The sequence below is a fragment of the Castanea sativa genome, chromosome 1, assembly GCF_040712315.1.
Source record: "Castanea sativa cultivar Marrone di Chiusa Pesio chromosome 1, ASM4071231v1".
NCBI lineage: Eukaryota > Viridiplantae > Streptophyta > Magnoliopsida > Fagales > Fagaceae > Castanea > Castanea sativa.
The window spans coordinates 46,119,341-46,135,615 of record NC_134013.1 but is presented as its reverse complement, the minus strand read 5'-3'; the positions used below and the strand labels follow the sequence as shown (position 1 = coordinate 46,135,615).

The window sequence follows — 16,275 nt, the reverse complement described above, 5'->3', positions numbered from 1 at the left end:
AACACGGTATTCAACAACTATTATTACAATTATAATTTGTAAACCATCTCACCTACCATGTTATTTTTTTTTAAGTAATAATATTAGATTAACGAAAAAAATCTGTCATCTCTTTCATCAGTCTATAAAATGAACACAAAGGAATTCACTAAAACATTAGAAGGCCTACAGTACATGCAAAAAACTTGTTGAAAAATTAAAAATGAAATTCATATATAGAAGGGTTTGGATTGCAAGACACAAGCAGTCAGGGACGACTGATTATGTTGGATAGACAAATAATCACATGTCAGCTCCGTTAAGTACACTGCACAGGAGTATAAACAAAACCTCTACCCTTCATTTAGAGCTTGATATCTTAAATTTCTGCTGCAATTGAACAATGGGGACCATGGGTTAGGAGCTAAAGGTGGTTGATTACATTAAGAATATCTCCATCTAATACACTTGCCATAGAAATTACGAGAATATCATGGGGTTCGTTCAACCTAAAGAGGATCTCATGTCTTAATAAAGTCAGTCCACATGCAGAATGTTAGAGCTTTGTAGTTTCTACTAACTGCCACTAAGCATACATTGTCATTCATCACCATCGCGCCAATATTTATCACCTACCAAAACTACACACACATATATAATTCATGACTTGCTTCATTTATTTTGAAGTAAAATATTTTTCTGAAAGATGTTTTCCCATTTTCAACTGTTTATTTGCATGTAAAATGTGGTCAAATTTGTAAATTATTTTCCGTTGACTGTAAAATTCTTTATAAAAAGTTATAAAACGCTTTTATTTTTAAAATTTTGTTCAAATATTTTACAAAAACACATGGTGGTTTTCCCACCCCCTGGTGGCTAGGTCACCAATCTAGTGGGTTGGACAGCCAATGCCCATAGTCCAATGGTTGGAGTCGCCGCTCCAGCAACTAGTGCCCAGAGTCCAATCACTTGAGCCACCGTTCGACGATTGACGTCGATAGTTCGATCACTAGTGATGTCGTTCTAACGTCGATAGTTCGATCACTGGAGATGCCGTTCTAGCCACCAATGCTCGCAGTCTGGTCACTAGAGATGCTGCTCCAACAGTTGTCACTGGTAGTCTAGTCACCAGAGCCACCATTTTCAGTCACCAAACCTTCAACACCAGTGACTCTAGTGGTTGAGGCATTGGGTTTGGTAGTTTGCTTGAAATATTTTACTTGACATATCAAACAATTAAAAATGTTTTATTGAAAATGTTTTTACATGTAAAATATTTTACTTTAAAACAAACAGTGTAAATTCAACATTGTGATTATATTTTTATTTCTTTTAGAGAAAAAGATAGTAATTTTATTGATTGAGGATGAAAATATTGCGCAGACACAGTTTTGGACCAGCCCAATCCTTTGCTAAGCGAGCTAAGGCGTGTGCAACTGTGATTATATTTTGGGTTCGAGGAGGTTGGGATTTTGGAGGATAAAGCTTCTTCTATGATTTGGGGACCAAAAAAAGTAAAAGGAAAAGAAAAGAAGGAATCAATATCGGGTAATCATAAAGAAGCGATCTTGAATAAAACCATGTAATATGCGTAACAATCGTGTTTTTCTTCAACTGGAAGAATTAAAACCCAAAAAAGAAAAATATCCATTAGGTTGCAAAATTATCATTTAACTAATCAGTAGTAATGGTTTTTTTTTTTTTTTTTTTGAGAAACAATCAGTAGAAATGGTTAAGTAGTAATGATTTATATAAAAAAAATAGAGGTCTTAGACATCTATTGAGATTTGCTCATAGGACAAAACTTAGGTGTTGTAGCTAATGCTCCCTAATTGAATTCAACATAAAGTGCATACGAACGCAAATGAACAACCATACAATGATACAAACCCAAATACTTGCATTAAATAAGCATTTGGTATATATTCTTTAAAAAAAAAAAACACTTATCCTTAAATTTCACTTTGTAGGTTGAAAAAAGAAAGAAGAGTCTCAAAATTCTGTAACAAAAATAAGATGTAGCATTTTATAACCCCAAAAGAATAACTTTGGAGCACTTCAACCATTCCGTTCCTCAAGAAGCCTCATTTTTAATGGTAACTAACTAAGATGGGGAGTGAAAGAAAACATGCGAAAGACCATCAAAACTAAAAATGAAAACAAAATCCCCAACCCTGGACCTGGAGTAACATCTTCAAAATTAACCTCTACCTTAATGGGTCCCCTGGATGGCTGGATGAGTGGCATTACCTTACATTAAACAGCCTGAGCCACAGGTTCAGCTGCAGTCGATTCTTCCAGCCTATGTAGAAAATGTAGCAATTTTAGTGGAAAAATATAGATAGGATGACACAATAAGGCAATGTGCTGGGTAAAGCAAAAAATATTTTTGCTGCAGGGTATAAGGTGCATAATCTCACCTCAGGCACCAAGCAAAATGAACTGAAAAATGAGCATACAACAAAGACTATGACAATCATAGACAAAATATGCAGATTAGGCCCTGAAGACCTAGTGCAGCATGTCCAAATGATAAGAAGCTTTGATAGTCACGCAAAAGTAGATAGCAATGACAATGACTACAAATTATTCAAGGTAGCCTCCCAAAAATCAACAGAAACTTACTAAACAAAATGAAGTTCAGTGATGAATAAACCAATACTTACATTTCACAAACTGGGTCATATCATTTTATATGTTACATCGCATTTGTCTCTAAATCTACTCTGGTAATTCTCAATTTTGTCATTACTGGCTAAAACCTATGCAAATATTACATGGCAAAAATGAACCTCATCCCAGAATTTTATTTCCCTAGGCTTCTAGAAGGAGATACACTGGATGAGACTGTGAAATCATGGAAGTGCTTTGCCATTAAGAAGAATGCAATAGCATAAGAAAGGAGGGAGGTGATCATGCATATGCTATGAATAAGGAACTAATGGTGGTCAGAGCATTTTCTTAAATGTCAAGTCAACAATGAGAATTGACTAGAATGGGCTATATCATTGTTGTATCCTGTAGGTATACATTTGATACGCACTAACATGCTTGAACTCTTTCTGCTCCAAACAGAAGTGTTTATGGTGCCAGTTCTACCTAGTAGGATGGAGCATCAATATGGGGAAACTTATGAGCAACATTCAATACGTTCAGACATAATGATAACTATGATTTTGACCAGGTCCATGGCTATAGCCAAAGAACTGATGTAAAACACACACATTACATTTTACAATATCTAAGATTAAGGAAGCTACACAAGTGATGACAAAGCAAAACTAACATGAACACCATTTCAGAAGCCACACATTACATTTAATATTAATGGTGGTAAAAAAGTTACACTGACAGGTTCAATGGCATAGCTCGGACCAAAGAACATACATTGAGCAAAGTGTATGGTTTCTACCTTTGAATTCCTTCTCCAACTTCCATCCTGAAAAAATTCCCTATCTTCACAGGTGAGCCAACTTCCTTGGATAGATTATTTAACAGCATCTGTAGAGTAATGTATAAAACATGAGTCAACCACAATATAGCAAATAATATGGGGCAAAAATATGCTCACATATGAAACTTGCCAGCAGTTGTGCATGTCTGCATGTTATAGATACTACTGGCAGATAAAGTGGTTAATACTCCAAAAAAGTGAAGAGAAACTATGTTTTGATGAGGTCTTATAAATCAATATTAAGCTAAACTTAATGTCTTCTAGTGACTATTATAAGAAAACACCAAATGGAGCCAGCTATAGTAGTTGGTCTAGACTCTTCTATACTCATCACTGTATGGAGTCGTAGTGCTGCACATAGATCCCACGAGTGTAACATATGGATTATGGCGTCAACATCTTTTCATGCTTCTCTCTTTTCTTTTTGTGTGATTGAACAGAAATTCATTAGCAATACTAGAAATCCATATAAAAGTCAACATATGATGATACAATAAGTACAGCACACCACAAACTAGCTTGAAACAGCAAAATCTACTGTCCAGACCACCATCAATACACAAGGACGAGCTAATATATTGGCATGGACTTCAACTAAAATGGACCTTTCCATAATACAACAGCTAAAATTGAAACCCGTTGTCCTCAGTGAGCAAGTTAACAGGTGACATGTTAATTGTCATGTTGCATTTTTTTCATTATATATATCTCCACCTTTACTTTCACAGTTTCACTTCCGAGAACTAAAAACCAATGAAGATGTAGGAGGATTTAAGGACATGCAAGGAAGTTACATAGAGCTGATAAGGTTCATCAGAAGTTACCTTCCAATCTCTCTGCCTCTTTAAATTCTCCTTCTCAAATACTAACCTAGATTCTAGACATCCTATTTCATTTGTCATTGTCAAGTGTCAATTACTATTTCTTCCCAAATCCAAATTCTTTCAAGACATTGAATATGGCAATACCTTATGCACTGGGTAAAACCTTTTTATTGAATATGGAGATATGCCACATGCATTACTGCCCGTAGAATTAAAGAGAAGAAACCGGTGGATAACATGCACAGCTATAAAATTACAGGTGTGATAAAAATTCCATATGAACTCAAATAATCAAAATCATTGAGGAAATTTTAATTAATAAACATAATTTACAAAGTCACAAGGAATTTGGAAAATGCAGAGCCCTCACTGTAATTTGACAATTAATTATTTAAGAGCTAAATTTTATATATATATATATATATATATATATACTTTTTTTTCTTTATAAGGGAGTTAAACTATAAGATCTATCATTATAAGAAACAAAGGTAGAATGAGAAATCCATAATGAACATATCTCCACAGAAAGATATTATCCTCCCACAAGGGAAAAAAACATTTGATATACACTGAACTTCAAAATGGCCAGTGTTTGACACAGAAAGTTCTGCCAGCTTATCTTATTTCTAGTTTTATGTGATTCAATTCATGCAACTCTTTTTTTCTTTTTCTTTTTCTTTCTTTCTTTTTTTTTTTTTTTTTTTTTGGCTAGATACCTCATTCTCCAAATAAAAACTAATTAATCTGTTGTTATCTTTCTGGTCATGTTATCTGAAGAATAAATAAGATTCATCTTATGGTCCACTTTCTAGTAATCAAATTTCATAATTTCAAATAATACAAGCTGGCCTCACATACCTTCACATTTATGGTGTCATTCATAACAAATTTTTGCTCCATTAGAACAACATCCTCAAAGTATTTACGAAGTCGACCTTCTACCATTTTTTCTATGGCCATCTGAGGCTTCCCACTGGTTTCAGCCTGTGAAGAAAAACCAAATAAATAGTTTAAAATCTAAAATTATCAGAATGAACATTACAATGACAAGTAGCTAGATGGATGTTGCAAATTAGCAGAAAACTACAGAATAGGTTGAAGAGATAGAATAGATTAGCATAATCATCATTGAAAAGCTATCTGAAAATACTTATCAAAAAAAGAAAAAGAAAATCTATTTGAAAACAAAAGAAAAAAAGAGGGGGAGGGGAGGGGATAGGGGGAGCACAATTGACTGAAGACCACAACTCATTTTTTTTGATAGGTAATCAGAAAACTATTACTAAAGAGAAAAAAAGAGGAAAAGTACAAGTTGTTCATGATGATGAACAACAAGAAAAAATAAAACAAACAGCACAACAAAAACAGTAATCAGGAAACTAAGCTAAGGGAAAACATAAACTCAAAGAGAGAAGAACAATCAGTAAAACCCCAACAACAAGACCACTTCAAAAGACTACATTGGCATAAAACCTTTAACTCATCCAACGTCTTCTCATTATCCTCAAAGGAACGACGATTTCGTTCCAACCACACAATCCACATTAAGCACCCTGGAACCAAATTCCAAATGTCCGAATTATGTTTCCCAAGCCACTGATGCCAACAAGATAACAAACCCGCCACTGAACCTGGAAGACCACAACTCATGAAGCAAGGTTGCTAGTTCAAATTTCATTTTGGGGCCAAACTGTATTAAAAAAAGGCCCCGGTGATATCTGATGGTTCATACTTTTTAAGTTCCTATAATTGCTGGGCAGAGATCATTTGAAGCAACCACAGTCTAACAAAATCATACGAAACAAATCAGGTTATAATGGTAGAGAGATGGGGAATTCACTACAAGAAGTTTCCAGTGGCATGCAGTTGCTAGAAACAGTGCTGGAGATCAAGTACACGTATGTCTACTCAACCACACATACATATTATAGTAGAGACGGGATTCATTACAACAAGTTTCCAGTGGCATGCATTTGCTAGAGCCTAGAAACAGCCTTTGCACAGCAACACTACATGGCTACTTGGAGTTGGTTACATCAATCCTTTCCTATCAATGACCCTCCTTTGAGTCAATGTCTTCCGCTGAAGAAATTTTTCTCCAAAGGCTCAACTTTCTTCATGGGACCACTTGATGAGGACAAGGAAAAGCTCAAGGAAAAAGAAGATTTATACAAAGATTCAAGAATTGTGGTCTAGTTTTTTGATGTACGTATTATTAAGTCTTTTATTTAATTTTTATTAGTATTCCTATTCATTCTAGGAATAGGTTATTTAGAGTCCAAGTCCTACTAGGAAAAAGATACCTATAGCCTCTATATAAAGGCTCTTTTGTAGTCATATTATTTCAAAATATTTTGATTAATAAAATTCAACAGCTTATTTTAAGCTTTGTTTGTGTGATGCAAACTTCTCCAAGGTGTGATGCTGAGGAACCCTAAGTGTGATGCTTAGGAAGACCTAGGTGTGATTGCCTAGCGTTTTATTTATGTTATTTTCTGTTTATCCCCTGTTTCAGCCCAAACAGCCGTCAACAATCATACTTTTCTAACCAAAACTATTAAACAATAATCCTTATTCAAGAATTCATCAAGAAACCTAGTATAGTGCTGAACTTCTTAACCGTCCTGCATCACCATTAATCTTCAATGCACACACCACCATTATGAAAATATCACCACCATTTTCTACAAGAATAGTCCAAAAACATCACAGCTTGCTGTAATCCATATAATGTTCTCATTTCAGCCACAGTCCGTTCAACGGGTAATGTCTCCATAATTGCTTAGCATAGAATACAATAAGAGAACTTACTCCTAGTCATTTCTCCAATTTTGAAGGTATTTATTGATAGCACACTAAGGGTGTGTTTGTATTGCGCGTCCACGTTTTTGGCCCTTTTTTTTTTTTAAGTGCAGCGCCTGTTGCACTGTTCATGGGACATGAACAATGCAAACAGGCATAGGAACAGTGCCAAACAGTAATGAACAGTGCTGAACAGTAACTGAAAAATATTTTTTTTATTGTTTTCAGTTTTCAGTTTTCAACAAAATAAGCAGTATCCAAACGCACACTAACTAAAAGATATAACTATCCCTTTGGATGTAATAGAACACCATTGAAGTACACAAAAAATTGCTTAGCAATGAAATTAAGGGATTGAAAACAAGAGACCTTGAAGTTAAATGAAAGGCATGTATGATTAAAAATTGAGAATAACTAAACAGGAACGAGCGTATAAAATAACTGCGTGGCCACCATCCATTGTTTATCCCATTGGCACCTATGAATACACAAAAATAACAACCAACAAGCCTAAGTCCCAAAATTTTGGAATTGACATTTGGATCCTCAATAGACTAGTTAGGGTTGCCCACATGTATTCTTTAGGCTATTTGAAGTCATACTCTCTGATATCTCCTTAAACAACCTGTCCTTTTATATTACTTCTAACAATGCTATTTTAGGTCTTCCTTTAATTTTTCATTCCTTGGACTTGATAAACTCACTTTTTCTCATTGGTGCATTAATCATTTTCCTATGCGCATGACCAAACCATACCAAGCGACTCTCCCATATCTTTTCATCAATAGGGCTTACCCCTATTTTTAATAGATTTTTTTTATTAATCATATCTTTCCATGTATTTCTATCTTAACATTATCATTTCAGCTACAATGCTACACTCAAACATGTTGCGTCTTAACAACCCAACATTCGGTACCATAGAGTATAACTAATCTAATAAAAGTTTTCATTTATCTAAATAGATATCTATGAGTGTTCTTGATACCTACACTTCATCCATCCTGCTCTTATCCTATGATTCACATCCTCTTCAATCTCTTTATCTTTATGAATTATTGATCCAATATATTGAAAGCTGTATCTTTTAACCATAGAGTCTTTTTTTTTTTTTCATAAATAACGTAAGAATATTAATAATAAAAAAAAAAAATTGCCAAACCAAGTACATTGGGGATGTACTATGAGGGCACAAATCAAGAAACAAAAGAACAACGGTTAAGAAAAATAGAAAAGGAAGAACAAGAAAAATGAAAAAAAAACCACACTCCATTCAAAGAGAGTGTGTAAGAAAAAATACTTAAATCTCCAACAAAGAACGTTCGCAACCCTCAAAGCTTCTAGCATTTCTTTCTCGCCAAATGCACCAAATCAAGTAGTGAGGCACTAATTTCCAAACATCAATGAGACGATGTCGTGCAAACTTTCCTTGCCAAGCCTCAAACAACTCAAGAACAGTATGAGGCATAACCCACTAGATACCAAACAAGCAGAAAACCAAATACCACAACTCCCAAGCTATGGAGCAATGAAGTAGAAGATGATCCACCGACTCCCCACACCTCTTACACATATAGCACCAGTCAAGCACTATCACTCGTCTTTTACGAAGGTTGTCTGTTGTTAAGATCTTACCTAAAGAAGCAGACCAAGAAAAGAAGGCTACCCTTGGAGGAGCCTTCGATTGCCATATCATTTTCCATGGAAAGGAAACAAGATTATGAGGGTAGAAGGAACTATAATAACCTCTAACCTCAAAACCTCTATTCCTTGCAGGCTTCCAACAAACCTTATCTGGGCCAAACCCCCGCACTGACGAGGAATAGACCAGCCGCATAAACCGGTCAAAGGTCTCTTCTTCCCAATCTTGAGGTGGACGACGAAATTGTACATTCCAGTGAAACCTCCCAGCAGACCAATCCATAACTTCAGCCACCGAGGAGTCCTTTAACCTACTAAGACAATAAAGTTGCGAAAAGGCCTCTTGGAGAGTACAATCCCCACACCACACATGCTTCCAAAATTTCACTCCAGTACCATCCCCCACATCATAAACAAGGATTCTAGAGAAGTTCAACCAGCCACTTCTAATATATCTCCACAAGCTGACCCCATAAGGACTTGTCACCTTCTTCGTACAGCAACCACCCCAAATGTTCCCACATTTTGCCTCTATAACGCTCCTCCATAAAGCATCAGTCTCCGTGCCATACCTCCACAACCATTTACCTAGTAAGGCAGAATTAAAATTACCCAACTGTCTTATACCCAACCCCCCATCCTGCAAAGGCCTACAAACCTTGGCCCAATTAACTAAATGAATTTTAGGTTCACCACCAATCCCATTCCACGATAAATCTCTCTGTAATTTCTCCATACGCTTAGCCACCTTATCCGGTAAAGGAAGAAGGGAAAGAAAGTATGTAGGTAAAGACAATAGTGAGCTTTTAATGAGTGTCACCTAACCCCCTTTAGATAAATACATTCTCTTCCAACCTGCTAATCTCCTCTCAATTCTCTCTAGAATAGGATTCCAAATAGATAAGTCCTTAAATTTTGCACCTAAAAGAAGACCCAAATATTTCAAGGGCAAAGAAGACTGCCCACACCCCAACAGACCCACCAAAGCCTCCAAATTGGGCACCCCACCAACAGGGTACCAACTCAGATTTCCCCAAATTAATACGAAGCCCTGACACCTCCTCAAATCTAGCAAGAATCGCCCTCAAATTAGCAATCTGAGAAAGTTCAACATCACAAAAAATCAAAGTGTCATCTACAAATAAAAGATAAGACACCATCACTGATGGACCAGCCATACTGCCCACAGAAAAGCCTGAGAATTGTCCAGCAGAAGTAGCCACATCCAACATACGACTTAATGTCTCCATCACAATATCAAACAACAATGGAGATAAAGGATCCCCTTGCCGAAGCCCCCTAGAACTTCCAAAGAAATCAGTTGGGCTACCATTGATCAGAATGGAAAACTTTACAGTTGAAATGCAATACCTAATCCATTTTCTCCATTTTTCTGAGAAACTACAACGCTGCAGCATATACATTAAAAAATCCCAACTCACATGATCATACGCCTTCTCCACATCCAACTCACACAGCACACCCGGAACTCCTGACTTCAATTTACTATCAATACATTCAGAAGCAATCAAGACGGAATCCAAAATATGTCTGCCCTTCACAAAAGCATTTTGTGAATCCGAAATAAGCCCATGCGCCACCCTACGAAGCCGACTAGCCAACACCTTAGAAATAATCTTATAAATCCCACCAACTAAGCTGATAGGCCGATAATCCTTTACCTCCACAACATCCACTTTCTTAGGAATAAGGGCAAGGAACGAAGCATTAAGACTCTTCTCAACCACCGCCTGAGTATGGAAATTGTGGAAGACAGCCATAATTTCAGTTTTCAAAACACCCCAACAAGACTGGAAGAATGCCATGGAAAAGCCATCCGGGCCAAGTGCCTTATCACCATTACAATCATGGATCACCTCAAACACCTCTTCTTCCTCAAAAGGCCTATCTAGCCAACTTGCATCTTCCATCAAGATGCTAAAAAAATCCACATCATCTAAGACCGATCTGTGAGCCACCTCCTCAAGATAAAACTGCCTATAAAATTGAGAGATACAGTTTGCTATAGCAGCTGGGTCCGAAGACAACACCCCATCCACCATAAGCCTATCAATAGAATTAACCCTCCTATGAGAATTAGCTATACGGTGGAAAAACTTAGTATTCTTGTCTCCTTCCCTAACACAAAGAACTCTAGATTTCTGCCTCCAACATATTTCTTCCAACAGAGTAGCTTTTTCTAACTCATCACGAATTCTTCCCCTTTCCACCCTTTCCTCCGCTGATAATCCCTGACTCTCCTCCGCTGATAATCCCTGACTCTCCTCCATATTCTCTAGAACACTAAGGTGCTTCCACAATTTTCTAATCCGAACATCAACATGACCAAACACCTCCACATTCCATCTTTTCAAATCAATTTTAAGGAGCTTTAATTTATTGGTCAGAATAAAACTCGGTGCACCATGAACTTGGTAGGAATCCCACCACGACCGAACTCTATCCACAAAACCTTCATCCTTAAGCCACATATTCTCAAATCTAAACGGCATACTCCCTCTCTGAAAAGATCCACCCTCAAGGACAATTGGAAAATGATCTGAGCATAATTTAGACATCCGTCTTTGAGAAACTGTTGGAAATTTATCCTCCCAATCTGCAGAAAACAAAAATCTGTCCAGCCTAGCCTTCGAAACAACTTCTCTAGAATTTGACCAAGTAAAAGTACCCCCTTGCAATGGCAGATCAATGAGACCCTGTTCCGAAATAAAATTAGAAAACTCCCTCATAGCAGTAGTGAAAGAATTAGACCCCAATCGTTCAGAAGGGACCCTAACCACATTAAAGTCACCACCCACACACCATGGGACACTCCACCAGCTATTCAAGCCACAGAGTTCCTCCCATAATAACCTCCTATCTCGGTGTAAATTAGGACCATAAACACCAGTAAACGCCCATACAAACTGATCTGACACACTTGTAAACTTACAAGAAACCGAAAATCTCCCCACTGCTTCCTCTATTTTATTCACTACCCGAGTGTCCCACATCACTAACACCCCACCAGAAGCACCACAAGAACCTAAGTAAGACCAGTCAACATGTTGGTCACCCCACAAGCTACAAATCACCGCTCTATTAATCAGCCCCATTTTGGTTTCTTGAAGACAAACCACATCTGGCCCCCATTTTCTAATCAAGTTTCTAACCCTGAGCCTTTTATCCTGCTCATTCAACCCTCTATCGTTCAAGAAATAATCTTCACTTTCATTGATAAGACACAATCGCCCGCTCAGAACTTGCACTCCTTGCTTTATTTGTATCATACTCAACATTTAAAGATAACAAATTCTTTAGCTCCCGCTAACCTTTCTGTCCTAACTTGACCAACTTCGTCTGATCACCCACCACAAGTTTCTGTTTATCTTTCTTTCTGGCCTCTATGGCTAATAACAATCCTGTAATCTGCTCCTCAAAACCTTCCAGCGAAGTGCCCACAGATTTCTTGAAAGCCTTTATCCTATTGGTTACCCATTGTGAAAGTTGACAATTATCCACACTCTCCTTACACCCAACCTCCTTCATATGGCTAGACTCCAACTCCAACTCCAACGGACCTTCAGTAGCCAAAGGTACCACAACTAATGGCTCATCACCTCCCTCACAAGACCTCAACCTTTCATCAGACTCCCACAGCTCACTCACTAACCCGGGAACCACAGTCAAGGAATCTACTAACCCCTCACTCTCATCTGCCCAAGTAACCCTCTGCCCTTCATTAGTACTAGAAACATTACCTAGTACACACTCTTACAACTCCTTCATCTTTGTTTCTACTTTTACTAAACTTCCATTTGATGTACTCTATGTTATTCCTATTCAACCGAAAGCCTTTAGATTCTAAAACATCTCTTCAAATTTCTAACTTCACATCTACTTCATCCGCTAAAAATCTATCATTTCAAAAAAATATATTGAGAGACTTAACTTACTTGTGATGCTTCTACGTGTTATCACACTAGTTATAGTTCCATCAACATAACTTAATACACCCAAAGGGAGGGGGGGGGGGGGGGGGAGAGCCACATTCATATAAAAATTTCAGTTGGCACCTCATAGAACAACAATGATGACATTTATTGAATAAGTCCACAAACAGATTCCATGCTACAATTCAGTGCTTTAAAAGGCACTCTATCGACCAAGTCAACAAATAGCTTTCACCGCTCATTTCATGTTTAGCATAGAGCCAATTATTAGTGCTTAATGATGTCACTGAGTACCTGAGACTTAAGAATTTCCCTTTCACTTTCTAATGCGTCAGAAGAAACAAGTTCCTTTGTCAAGAACAATGGCTTGGCTGCTACTATATGCATTGCCAATTCTGATCCAACACGCTGAAGAGCATCCAGTTGAGAATTTCCATCCTCTACTTCAAGAGTTAAAATTCCAGCAATACGACCCAAACCTGTTCCAGGTCAAACATTTAATAGTTCATGGTTCATGCCAAACGAACAATCCTCTTAATCCGGCCAAGGTTACCAACTTATCATCTAAATAGTATCACAGAACATTAGGAGTTCCATTTTAGGACCTGTGTGTGTGTGAGAGAGAGAGAGAGAGAGAGAGTCAAATTTCTTCCAATAAAGGGAAGGCAAGCAGTTTGAAATCACTAGCCAATGAGCTCTATTCTCCTCCCTCTGAAAAATGGTGTAGAGGGTGAAGTTGTGGGCTCAAAACCTAGTGGGTGCTAACCCAAAAAAAAAAAAAGCAGTTTGACATTACAGTACCTGGTTGAGGACTGGTATGAAGGTAGGTAGAGAGAACACCATTTGAAGATGTAGACATCACGAATACCCTTCTAAGTTTGACATTTTCTCCCATCATTGCAGCCACTTCGGTAATTGCATTATGAACAGTTGTTTCTCCACTAATCTTTGGATGTTCAAGATTTACTTTCAACTCCTGATAAAATTGAAGATAAATTAACTCACTGACCCTGACTAACAACTTCAACAACAACAACAAAAGAATTTCCCAGAAACAAATTTGAAAATTTTACCTGTTTTCACTATTTCCTTACAAAAACTAAAATTTTGCCATGCATAGACTAAATCTTATTGTCACCAGTACATAAATTTCATGTCAGCTTTATGTCCTGGTTAAAATTTTCAAAGTCCTTGACAGCCATACAAAATGATTACTAGGTGAAATTCTCAAAGCATGATTATATCTTACTAACACAGATCACAATTAGGCCAATGAGCTCTAGTTCATACAGCCCTTCCTCCACTTCTAAAATCAGGGCAAAATGTGAGATTTTAAGTTGAAAATTCATTGGATGCATGTATAACTCGCCAATAAAAAGAATCAAAAGAAACACATGTAACTTAGCAATACCCAGTTCACAAACTCATACCCACAATACATTGCTTGGGCAGAAGGCACTTGCCATCGCACCAAGGTCTAAAATTTACGAAGTTGGCAAAATGGAAAATATGAAACTAAGGCTCCCCAACCCCCCACCCCCCGTTCCCCCCCTTTTTAGACTCAATTTAGCCAAAGTAGAGGTCATCAACAGAGAAAAGTACAATATCTCAGCCTTTATTTCCTTCATCGCATGATTTAAAAGATAAGATAGTTCCTCCAAATTGAAAGAAAGTACTTAGAAATTTAGAAAAATAGACAAGAGCTCTCAAGGTCCAGAATCCACATAAGCCCTGAGCTGTATAGGTCCAAAATTTATAAGTTTTAGCCCCAAGGGGAGGGAGGTTCGAACTAATGACCCCCATTTCATGAGGTGTTGTCTCCAGTCAATTATGCTATTCCTTGGGGTTATTTTGAAATCTACATTAAAAAAATATGGTACCATCGTAACAAAGAAGCAGAAAATGAATCAATTGATCCAAGAGTCATTAGTAGAATACTAGAATAAATGCAAAATTGTTTATGGATATCCCATATGCTTTACTTGAAACAATTATAAATAAAATGGCTCTTGTTTATAAAATGGACATGCTTTACATGAAACTGATCCAAGAGCCATTTTATGGACATGCTTTACTTGAAAAAATTTAAGCTAAAAATAGATAAATAAATAAAGAAGTTAATCATTTTTGATATCCCATATATGCAAAATTGTAGTTTATTTTTCTTCACCTATAAGGGCCAAAGCAAATATAGCACCTTTCCTTTATTCAAATAAATATATTTTACAAATAGTGAATTCTCCCTCTGATCTCACATGCTGAATTGCACACACACTCTAGCTGAAAACACGATTTTACAATTATAACTGAAATCTTGTTTCCAAAACATGATTTCAGCTGTGTCCCATACGCTCCTAAACTTTAGCCCCATGAGCATCCATTCCTTATGAACTCCCAAACAAAGTGTCGGAAGACGTAACAAAACTAAAAATTGACACGAACAAAGTATTTTGGTAATGTGTAACTAACTTAATCACAGTCCTAACAATATATAATAATTACAAAGCTAACAACAGATTATCCATACCTCGAGATTCTCAGGTCCAACATGAAACCCCCCAGCACCAAAACCCAGCTGAGCCTGAGTACCACTTTCCACCAGCAAAGCCTGCTTCGCCAAAGACAAAGCCTAAAAAAATAAAAAGCATGAGCATCAAAATTGAATGAAGAACAAAGCAAAATCAGGAAAATGTGATTAAAAAAAAAAAACACAAACCAAGTGCTGAAAAATATCGTTCCTGGCGACAAAATCGGTCTCGCAGTTGAGTTCGATAAGAGCAGCCCTATTGCGAGTGTGAGAGAGAGCGAGAGCAAGAAAACCCTCGGTGGCCGTACGAGCAGACTTCTTGGACGCCAGGACTTTGCCTCTCTTCCTGAGCTCAGTCTGCGCAGCCTCGATGTCCCAATTGGATTCCATCAGTGCGGCCTTCACGTCTTTTATGGGCGCGCTCGTTCGTTCCCTCAATTGCTTTATCAGATTCGTTTGATTCGAAGCTGAAGAAGAAGAAGTTTCGGTGGTGAATCTTCTACTTCTACTTCCACAAGTGGAATTTGGGAAGAGCCTAGCGTTGAAGAAAATGGCTCCGACAGAGCGAGAGCGTTTTGTTACGGCGGAGAAAGCCATGACTTGTCAGAAATTGACGCTGAGGCTGAGACTGTACCGACTACTGACTGCTGAGTGCGCCGTCGCTGCTTGAAAGACACTGATTTTGCCCAGTTTCTTCTTTGTTAAGAAGGAAAGAGACGTCCATTGTTTTTTTTTTTTTTTAATTCTTTTTCATTTGACAAATAAACGCTTTAATTTCTTTTTAATTGCAACTTTTTCCAATTAAATTTGACTAAAATTATTTTAGGACTCTAACTTTAATTTTATTTAATTAAGTTTTTTAAGTTTTATTTTTTCTCATGTTAGAATTTTTTTTTTTTACTAATTAATAATATACTTAATGGCAATTTTTTAATGGAATTAAAATAAGGCTTAAATTTAATAAAATTAAATTTTTAAAAAAAAAACGAAATTAAAGTTAAAATCTTAAATAAATTTCAATTAAACTTAAAATATATAATTGTATTTTAACCTTTCTTTTAATCATTTGAAGAAAAAGGTGGAAATTTTTTT

The 16,275-nt window shown here is 36.9% G+C and overlaps 1 protein-coding gene across 1 annotated transcript; it reads right to left on the bottom strand.

Annotated features, from left to right (window-relative positions):
* Positions 1 to 1,859: 1,859 nt before the first annotated feature.
* Positions 1,860 to 15,938, bottom strand: LOC142618211 (elongation factor Ts, mitochondrial). The gene is made up of 7 exons (XM_075791118.1): positions 15,373 to 15,938; positions 15,184 to 15,285; positions 13,458 to 13,632; positions 12,951 to 13,135; positions 5,119 to 5,244; positions 3,392 to 3,480; positions 1,860 to 2,281 (listed from the first exon to the last, which is right to left on the bottom strand). Exons 1-7 carry the CDS (start codon positions 15,778 to 15,780, stop codon positions 2,236 to 2,238), a joined length of 1,131 nt encoding a protein of 376 aa, XP_075647233.1. The 5' UTR covers positions 15,781 to 15,938; the 3' UTR covers positions 1,860 to 2,235.
* Positions 15,939 to 16,275: the final 337 nt, after the last annotated feature.